Source organism: Pseudorasbora parva, chromosome 25, assembly GCF_024679245.1.
Source record: "Pseudorasbora parva isolate DD20220531a chromosome 25, ASM2467924v1, whole genome shotgun sequence".
In the NCBI taxonomy this organism is placed as follows: domain Eukaryota; kingdom Metazoa; phylum Chordata; class Actinopteri; order Cypriniformes; family Gobionidae; genus Pseudorasbora; species Pseudorasbora parva.
Genome location: NC_090196.1, coordinates 27,471,345 through 27,482,092, shown reverse-complemented (window position 1 = coordinate 27,482,092; position 10,748 = coordinate 27,471,345). Strand labels below are relative to the sequence as shown.

At 37.9% G+C, this 10,748-nt stretch overlaps 1 protein-coding gene across 3 annotated transcripts in view; it reads left to right on the top strand.

Moving 5' to 3' along the window:
- Positions 1 to 8,832, top strand: part of hmg20a (high mobility group 20A) — a 10,212-nt gene extending 1,380 nt beyond the window's left edge. The window contains exons 2-9 of one of the 3 annotated variants that reach the window (XM_067436902.1): positions 165 to 242; positions 328 to 537; positions 2,310 to 2,442; positions 2,640 to 2,677; positions 4,852 to 4,924; positions 5,003 to 5,218; positions 8,214 to 8,346; positions 8,430 to 8,832. In XM_067436902.1, coding sequence (XP_067293003.1) covers positions 177 to 242; positions 328 to 537; positions 2,310 to 2,442; positions 2,640 to 2,677; positions 4,852 to 4,924; positions 5,003 to 5,218; positions 8,214 to 8,346; positions 8,430 to 8,433 — 873 coding nt within the window. In that variant the 5' untranslated portion in view covers positions 165 to 176 and the 3' untranslated portion in view covers positions 8,434 to 8,832. The other 2 variants (XM_067436900.1, XM_067436901.1) reach the window with 2 other exon arrangements.
- The last annotated feature ends 1,916 nt before the right edge of the window (positions 8,833 to 10,748 follow it).

Genomic DNA, 10,748 nt, shown 5'->3' with positions numbered 1-10,748 from the left:
ATATATATATATATATATATATATATATATATATATATATATATATATATATATATATATATATAGTACATAATATTTGTAGTATTTTTACAGTAGTTCTGAATTATTTTCAAAATGCTGAGTCCAGTCATCTCTTTTTACATCACTGCCATATGTGACACTAGAGGTCAGTGGTCATGGAGGATCAGAGCGGGTCACCGGGGGGCAACACAGACAACAGCAGCCAGCGTAACGGAGAGGAGGTGAGCAGATCATGTGACCGCTGACCCCGGGCTGTCGTTGCACAGGTCGAGCAGCGTTAATGTGTCGTGGTGGTGTTTTTGGCAGAAGCCTCGCAGGAGCAGCTGGACCAAAGGCAGGAGGAGGAAGAAGCCACTGAAGGACAGTAACGCCCCCAAAGCCCCATTAACAGGATACGTGCGATTCATGAACGAGCGCCGCGAGCAGCTGAGGGCGGAAAGACCAGACGTACCTTTCCCAGAGATCACCAGGATGCTCGGGAATGAGTGGAGCAAACTGCCCCCAGAAGAGAAACAGGTCAGGACACACGTGGCGCAGTAAAACTTAAAGAGAACCTATTTTACATGTTCAACTTTTTTCGTATGTGATGTTGCTGTTTGAGCATGAAAAAAGATCTGCAAATTTACAAAGCACTCCAAAGCTCCCTGAAACGCCTCCTCCATTATTGTAGTGTCAACAAAACACCTTGCAGTATTCCATATTTAAATATTCCCGCCCATATGCATTAAAGGTGGGGTGAGGCCTGGTTGAGTAAGTAGTATTATGTTGATACCAAGCGGCAACCTCCCCCAGTTTCTGTTGAAGCCAATACGGAAGTGACTTAAACTGCAATTCATTGAATGGCCACTAGGGACAGGCTCCAGAAGGGAGCAGAATCTCATTGAGCCCCATGTTCAAATGCCCAACTGTACAGCAGAAAAAAACATGTTTACTGCATGGTACAAATTGTGGTTTTGGCCTAAATGACAAATTTTGCCCTTCATGACAACTGTGAGGGGGGTGAATTTCTTTATAACTCACTCATTTACATTATATAAAGCCTTAAAGATCTGCATAATTAAGGGTGTGGCCACTTTGAGTGACGGGTGGATAGCCATTTATCCTCTGTCTGTTAGTCATCGTGTCACCTCAGCTCCGCCCACATCCCGCTTCTTTGGCCATCTTCTGTTATCTATGTGTGACGCGCGATGATGCACTGCCAAGATGGCAACGGCCAGAACTGACTTTATGCGTCAAAACTGCTCTTCAGAAGCCTATGGGTGACGTCACAGACACTACGTCCATATTTTTTAAAATTCTATGGGTGAAAAACGCGGATACGATAAAGGCCGTGACATTTCCCAAACATGCTTGAAGACATTGACCAATCACAGCACACTGGTCAAGCCAACCAACCAGAGCACACTACAGTAACTTGAGTTGAGCAAGTGGATCTCTGAGCATGTGCGAGTGAGTGGAGGCGGGGCTAATTTGCATATTCATTAATCCGCATACTAAATGAAGCAGGGGTGTAGAGTTACATTCAAGCTATTTTAAGGCATGAAGAAATGTTTTCCACAGGAAAAGATGTTTAAATATGTCATTATTTTGTATTTATGGATACAATTTTTGCCTGCAGGGGGACTTTAATTCATCCTTTTTAGATTTATTCAATGCCAGATTTTTTGCAAAAAAATTACACGACACGACATGTCGACATCTGAGGACTAATTTTCATTTTTCTCAGTTTTTTTGCTTTATTTGCAGATTCAATCATAGGCTCGTTCTTATGTACTGAGCATGTATGCACTCTTTGAATCTCTTGACAAATTAAAATGCATAAATGACATTTGTAGCCTATTCCAAATAAAAGACAGGTTGTAGTAAATGTCAGCTTGCTTATTTTTCTCAAGATAAGGACTTATTAAGTCCATCACATGACGTGAAAACAAGAAACTGCTTCTAACCAAAGGTCGAGAGCTGTCGTTCAGACCACACAAGTTTGCAATGCTGTTTGCGAATGTTTGTTGAAACTATGGTCTTGGAAAACAGCGACTGGTTGATCTTTGTTGATAATGAAGGAACTAGTTGGCTAACGATGCTTTTGGGAAACACACCCCAGACTTTACTGACAGACTGGGAAGAGAAGTGCTGCAAACATGTAAAATATGTGAAAAATAATGTAAAATCCAAGCATAAAAACCTATTCTAGTAGACCCATTCAAAATCCAGACTTTGTAAAAGGGCATAATAAGTCATCTTTAAGACAAGAGACATCTTACATCGCTCTCTGTCTGGTTCTGTCTCAGCGGTATCTGGATGAAGCAGATCGAGATAAAGAGCGCTATATGAGAGAGCTGGAGCAGTATCAGAAGACTGACGCCTATAAACACTTCAGCAGGAAAGTGCAAGAGAAACAGAAAGGAAAGAGACACAGAGGAGGTACGAAACCCAAAATTAACTTTCTCAGCCAATCAGGAGACATTTGATGTTTCATATGAATCTGTGGAGAAGGATTTTGGACCGGTGAGATTTCACAGTTGATGGCAAAACAAGAATAGAAAAAATGAAGATACTGACAAGGTGTTGTGCATCACAAATCACTTAAATTGACACCTCTCTCTCGCTCCTGTTATCAGATGCTGGACGGCAGGCATCTGGTGAATCCCTTCATGAGGTAAAAATATCGCCGACAGGACCCGCATGGAACATGTATTTCATCTAATGGAAAACCTGGAATTAACAGGAATATTGGTTTTCAGTCATAGTAACTCTTTAATTGAGATCTATTTTTTTATTAAATATTAAAAAATATTTAATGTGCTGTTTTTATGGGATTATCCAATAATCATACAAGACTGAAAAAGTAATATAATCCTAAATAGTAATTTTATATGCTTTTATTGTTATTCTAAACAATTTTATTTGCTATTTTTAGATAATCGTTTTTCCGAAAAAAAATTGAAAAGTATTTTTAAATAATAATAAATAAATATAACCATATGATAAAAAAAATATATATTTTTTTATTTTTTAATTAAAAAAAATATACATTTCATTTAAAAAATAAAATATAAGAACAATTATTCAGGGATTTTAACGAAATGGCCACAAACTCCTGGACTGGAAAAGTTATAATCATATTCCAGCTAAATACAAACACATGCATGTATACATTTAAGACATTCTTTATATTTATGTATAATATAAATGATATATAATATATACAGTCTATACTTGTAATTATTTCTTAAATGTATACATGTATGTGTATGTATTCAAATATACATAATAAATATACACAGTACACACATACAGTATATACAGTCTTGTTCAAAATAATAGCAGTACAATGTGACTAACCAGAATAATCAAGGTTTTTAGTATTTTTTTTATTGCTACGTGGCAAACAAGTTACCAGTAGGTTCAGTAGATTCTCAGAAAACAAATGAGACAGTTAGAAGACGTCTGTGTGAAGCTAATCTATTTTCAAGAATCCCCCGCAAAGTCCCTCTGTTAAAAAAAAGGCATGTGCAGAAGAGGTTACAATTTGCCAAAGAACACATCAACTGGCCTAAAGAGAAATGGAGGAACATTTTGTGGACTGATGAGAGTAAAATTGTTCTTTTTGGGTCCAAGGGCCACAGGCAGTTTGTGAGACGACCCCCAAACTCTGAATACAAGCCACAGTACACAGTGAAGACAGTGAAGCATGGAGGTGCAAGCATCATGATATGGGCATGTTTCTCCTACTATGGTGTTGGGCCTATTTATCGCATACCAGGGATCATGGATCAGTTTGCATATGTTAAAATACTTGAAGAGGTCATGTTGCCCTATGCTGAAGAGGACATGCCCTTGAAACGGTTGTTTCAACAAGACAATGACCCAAAACACACTAGTAAACGGGCAAAGTCTTGGTTCCAAACCAACAAAATTAATGTTATGGCGTGGCCAGCCCAATCTCCAGACCTTAATCCAATTGAGAACTTGTGGGGTGATATCAAAAATGCTGTTTCTGAAGCAAAACCAAGAAATGTGAATGAATTGTGGAATGTTGTTAAAGAATCATGGAGTGGAATAACAGCTGAGAGGTGCCACAAGTTGGTTGACTCCATGCCACACAGATGTCAAGCAGTTTTAAAAAACTGTGGTCATACAACTAAATATTAGTTTAGTGATTCACAGGATTGCTAAATCTCAGAAAAAAAAATTTTTTGTACAAAATAGTTTTGAGTTTGTACAGTCAAAGGTAGACACTGCTATTTTTTTTAACACACCCCTTTCAACTAATTGCCCAATTGCACAGCCTTAAGAGCGTGCATATCATGAATGCTGGGTCTCATTTGTTTTCTGACAATCTACTGAACCTACTGGTAACTTGTTTGCCACGTAGCAATAAAAAATATACTAAAAACCTTGATTATTCTGGTTAGTCACATTGTACTGCTATTATTTTGAACAAGACTGTACATATATAAACACAAACTTTAATTTTGGATGTGATTAATTAATTGTGATTAATCCTTTGACAGCCCTATTTTATTTATATATATATATATATATATATATATATATATATATATATATATATATATATATATTAGTTATCAAAAAATACTAGAACTTTTCTTACAAACAACTTGGTGTGAAAACCCTTATTTGATAAAATGTGTTAAATATGTTTGGTAGCTTGAATATGATTCATTTAGCCAAAATATTTAATAAACAAACTTGCAAAGGGTGGAGGATATGTAGATGATTTTGACAGCTATTGTACTTCTATGGGGGCAGATTCTGATCTATTTATTACTAATCTATGATTCAAATGTTCTGTCTGTCTCTCAGAAGGATCTGGAGATCAAGGATCGCTCTGTGTTTGATATTCCCATCTTCACTGAAGAGTTTCTCAATCACAGCAAAGGTGAGAGAAGAGTGCTGTTGAATGTGTGTGTCTTTTATCAGTGTGAAGCGTGATTCATTAAGCGCGTGTTTGTCACAGCGCGTGAGGCTGAAATGCGGCAGCTGAGAAAGACGAATATGGAACATGAGGAGCGTAACGCAGCGCTGCAGAAGCACGTGGAGGGCATGCGCTCCGCCGTCGAGCGTCTGGAAGGGGACGTGCTGCAGGAACGCACACGAAACAGCCTCCTGCAACAACACCTGGACACCCTGCGCTCGGCCCTCACACACAGCTTCTCTACCGTCCCCCTGCCTGGTGAGAGACACACACACACACAGCCAGCTGGGTTCATTTGAGCAGTCTGGTTTATTGTAGTTAATTTTGTTTAAATCAGTACAATGATCATTTGAGCTATGATCACTGACTAATTTTACACTGTAAAAAATTGCTAGGAATTTACAGGATTAAATTCCTGTATTATTTCACAGGAGTATTATTTCACTATAAATTACTGTAGTCAGAAATCTACATAGAATGCATGTCAATTCTTATGCATGACTTTAAATCAACATCAAAATGATGCTGACATCAGTCATTCACTGCGCTTGTGCCTGTGAATTCACATGATAGAGTTGTCTATGCCACTGTAAGAAATGATATTGTTTACTACTGTAATTGTTTAGAAGTGTCACCATGATGGTGATCAGTGTTGTATTTGCTTGCTATGTATATGTGTGTGTATATATACAGTCTTGTTCAAAATAATAGCAGTACAATGTGACTAACCAGAATAATCAAGGTTTTTAGTATATTTTTTATTGCTGCGTGGCAAACAAGTTACCAGTAGGTTCAGTAGATTCTCAGAAAACAAATGAGACCCAGCATTCATGATATGCACGCTCTTAAGGCTGTGCAATTGGGCAATTAGTTGAATTAGTTGAAAGGGGTGTGTTAAAAAAAATAGCAGTGTGGCATTCAATCACTGAGGTCATCAATTTTGTGAAGAAACAGGTGTGAATCAGGTGGCCCCTATTTAAGGATGAAGCCAACACTTGTTGAACATGCATTTGAAAGCTGAGGAAAATGGGTCGTTCAAGACATTGTTCAGAAGAACAGCGTACTTTGATTCAAAAGTTGATTAGAGAGGGGAAAACCTATAAAGAGGTGCAAAAAATGATAGGCTGTTCAGCTAAAATGATCTCCAATGCCTTAAAATGGAGAGCAAAACCAGAGAGACGTGGAAGAAAACGGAAGACAACCATCAAAATGGATAGAAGAATAACCAGAATGGCAAAGGCTCAGCCAATGATCACCTCCAGGATGATCAAAGACAGTCTGGAGTTACCTGTAAGTACTGTGACAGTTAGAAGACGTCTGTGTGCAAGAATCCCCCGCAAAGTCCCTCTGTTAAAAAAAAGGCATGTGCAGAAGAGGTTACAATTTGCCAAAGAACACATCAACTGGCCTAAAGAGAAATGGAGGAACATTTTGTGGACTGATGAGAGTAAAATTGTTCTTTTTGGGTCCAAGGGCCACAGGCAGTTTGTGAGACTACCCCCAAACTCTGAATTCAAGCCACAGTACACAGTGAAGACAGTGAAGCATGGAGGTGCAAGCATCATGATATGGGCATGTTTCTCCTACTATGGTGTTGGGCCTATTTATCGCATACCAGGGATCATGGATCAGTTTGCATATGTTAAAATACTTGAAGAGGTCATGTTGCCCTATGCTGAAGAGGACATGCCCTTGAAACGGTTGTTTCAACAAGACAATGACCCAAAACACACTAGTAAACGGGCAAAGTCTTGGTTCCAAACCAACAAAATTAATGTTATGGCGTGGCCAGCCCAATCTCCAGACCTTAATCCAATTGAGAACTTGTGGGGTGATATCAAAAATGCTGTTTCTGAAGCAAAACCAAGAAATGTGAATGAATTGTGGAATGTTGTTAAAGAATCATGGAGTGGAATAACAGCTGAGAGGTGCCACAAGTTGGTTGACTCCATGCCACACAGATGTCAAGCAGTTTTAAAAAACTGTGGTCATACAACTAAATATTAGTTTAGTGATTCACAGGATTGCTAAATCCCAGAAAAAATTTTTTTTTGTACAAAATAGTTTTGAGTTTGTACAGTCAAAGGTAGACACGGCTATTTTTTTGAACACACCCCTTTCAACTAATTGCCCAATTGCACAGCCTTAAGAGCGTGCATATCATGAATGCTGGGTCTCATTTGTTTTCTGAGAATCTACTGAACCTACTGGTAACTTGTTTGCCACGTAGCAATAAAAAATATACTAAAAACCTTGATTATTCTGGTTAGTCACATTGTACTGCTATTATTTTGAACAAGACTGTATATATATATATATATATATATATATATATATATATATATATATATATATATATATATATATATATATTGTGTGTGTGTGTGTGTGTGTGTGTGTGTGTGTGTGTGTGTGTGTGTGTGTGTGTGTGTGTGTGTGTGTGTGTGTGTGTTAGATTAGGTTAAATATAAAAATGTAAATATGTCTAATTTTTTTAATCAATGTGGTAAAAATAAATGCATCCATCCATTATAAAAGTGCATACATTCATTATAAATGTGCTCCACATGGTTCCAGAGACTAACAGACGGGCAGGCGGGCGGGCAGGCGGACAGATAGACAGACGGGTAGATAGACATACGGTTAGATAGATAGGTAGATAGATAGACGGGTAGATAGACAGGTAGATAGATAGATGGGTAGGTAGATAGACGGGTAGATAGATAGACGGGTAGATAGATAGATGGGTAGGTAGATAGACGGGTAGATAGATAGACGGGTAGATAGATAGATAGATAGATAGATAGATAGATAGATAGATAGATAGATAGATAGATAGATAGATAGATAGATAGATAGATAGATAGATAGATAGATAGATAGATAGATAGATAGATAGATAGATAGATGGGTAGATGGGTAGATGGGTAGATAGATGGATGGATAGATAGATGGATGGATGGATGGGTGGGGGGGGTGGATGGATGGATGGATGGACAAATCATTCTCATGATGAATTAATGTTTAAGAAATGTTGATGAATAGAAAGCTAAAAAAAAAAACTTTTGTAACTTTAAGGTCTTCACTGTTACTAAATAAATACATTTTCAATAAGTTATATGTCACCATATAACTTGCTTTGTTTTATTCCCAAGCAAGCTTATTTGAGTGAAGGCTGTTTCAACTGTGAATCCGATGTTACCATTTTGTGAAAGAGAAACCGTTCCTGACTGGCTTTCCCGTGTTCCCGCAGGCAGCGGAGAGACGCCCACACTCAATTCCATCGACTCCTACATGAAGAAGCTTCACAGCATCATTCTGTCCAGCCCACAGGAGCACCAGCACCTGATCGGCACCGTCAGGGACGTGGTCAACCGCCTCGACAGGTAGCCACACGCCAACGTATTCTTGCTTTTTATGTGAATATGATCCACATGTGCGATAATGCACTGCTCTGATTCACCTGCAGGTAATTATGAGGCCACACCCCCTCTCACGCAGTAGCCCCTCCTCCTAACCTGCGACGGCTACGTTTATTGTGTCAAGCAATTATTTAGTTGTTTCCTATTTATTTTTTTACCAAGCTGTTTTTATCTGCTAATTTTTATTTTTTTATTAAGCAGTTCACGTTTGCCATACATCTCTGCGCGTTATTAAAATGTAAAAAACTTTATTTTAGAAAGGTTGTGGTTTCATCTGCATGTTATTTTAATTTTAAGCTGAATTTTATAACTGTAATTTCTTTCATATAATGTGCGATGTTGTGTTCCTGTGAAGAGAGGCAGGTTCATCTGTAGCCTGTGTCTTTGTGCTGGAGTTACTGAATATGTTCTCGACATTTGAAGAATTCAATAAAGCAAATGTATGAAGAGGTTGATAAGTGTCTGATTCTCTCCTGCAGGTTATTTGCCTGCTATTAATGAATTACTATTTTATAATGAACTTTTATAATGGATGGATGCACTTTTTTAGGCTTCAAACTATGGCTTCTGGGGGGGGGTTAATATAGATTAAAATTGAATCCATATTAAAGATGCGTCATCAGATGTGAGATGAACCACGGTGCAAGTGCGTCCCGCCCCTTTTACCCGGCACCCCTGATCACTGGTGGTCTTTTAAATAGCGTTTTTTTTTTAAAAAGAATGACGAAGCAATATGTGGCGGCCGGTGTGTATTCTGTGGCGGACCGCCTCGATGTGTGGGAAACAATAGGGAAAGTAAATCATGGGGTAATTTTCATTTTTGGGTGAACTACCCCTTTAAATCAGCCTTTACAAAATTATTGAATAGACTAATTAAATAACATTCACACATTTGTATATTTATATTTTAAATGATTTTTTTTATTTTCAATTAATTTGATTAATTTTGTTGTGTGGCTCTGTTATTTTTAATTATGTCTATATCAATTTTATTTTAAATTAGTACATCAAGTTAAACTAAATTAAAATAAATATTTGATGAAAGTGTAGTTTACTGAATTTGTACTGCACTGTATTTACTGTAACAAAATGTACTGTATAAAAAGTTTATATTTTATTAAAAATATGTATTTTACAAAATATTTTTATTCTAAAAGTGCTATAAAATCAAAGCCATATGTCTATCCAGGTTGTGCTCTAAGTTTTAAGTTGATATCACAAAAACTGAAATCCCGATGTGATTTTGTTTAAGCACTGTAGCAAAAATAGATTGATTCAATTGTTTTTGTTGTTCTCCTGTGACAAATTAATACATTTCTGTCACAATATCACTTCTATTGCCAAATATAGAACCTTGAGTCTCATACCTTTCCAACAAAATGTGTTTTGACAAGAAAATGTGTTAAATTTTGTAATGTGAAACACAGCCCGCTAAAAGGTAAAGTACTGTTTACACATGGTAACACAATATCGCATTTCAAAGTGGTTTTCACAGGATAAAATTTGAGTTTTAAAGCTTTCGAATGATACCTAATTAATGAAAATAAATAAATAGCGATCATCCCGCTAGCAGGACAGAACAGTTAAGGTTTTTTTTTTTCAGGTAACGTTTATTTTGTTTTCAAGTAAAGAAACCGTTTATGGTTTTCGTTTCAGTTAATTACAATAACCCCCTTTTTTACTGTCCAAATAATGTTTGAGCTAATATAGAGTTCAAGATTGGCTACAGCTGCACAGGACTCTGGGACATGTGTAATTTCCTTTCTGTTGTCATGTCTATTTCCTGTCAGACAGCAGGACTTCCTGTCATCCGTCAGGAATGGAGTGTTACAGCGCCCGTGGCACAGGAGGGTCAGATGACTGACCTTCCTTTTAAACCCCATTTCCTTCCATGTGTAAAAAGAGCGGTAAAAGTAATTTAAGGGATAGTGCAGTCTGGCATCGGTTATCAGACATTTTATATGATTGTGAACAGTTCATAAACTGAAGTCAGTTATCAACAATGCTATCATGTGACCTCAGAAAACTTTGAATGTAGTAACTTTTATGATATTGTATGGTGCTTTATTTAAAGTTTGTAAGATCCAGTCCCCTTTCAATGAAATTGCATAAAAATTTCATTGTGGGTGGGGTGGGGGGGGGAGATAAGCGGAGGAAAGATGAGGGGAGGAGATGAGGAGAGGGGAGGAGATGAGGGGAGGGGAGGGGAGGAGAGGAGAGGAGATGAGGGGAGGGGAGGAGAGGAGATGAGGGGAGGGGAGGGGAGGAGATGAGGGGAGGGGAGGAGATGAGGGGAGGGGAGGAGATGAGGGGAGGGGAGGGGAGATGAGATGAGATGAGATGAGATGAGGAGAGGAGAGGAGAGG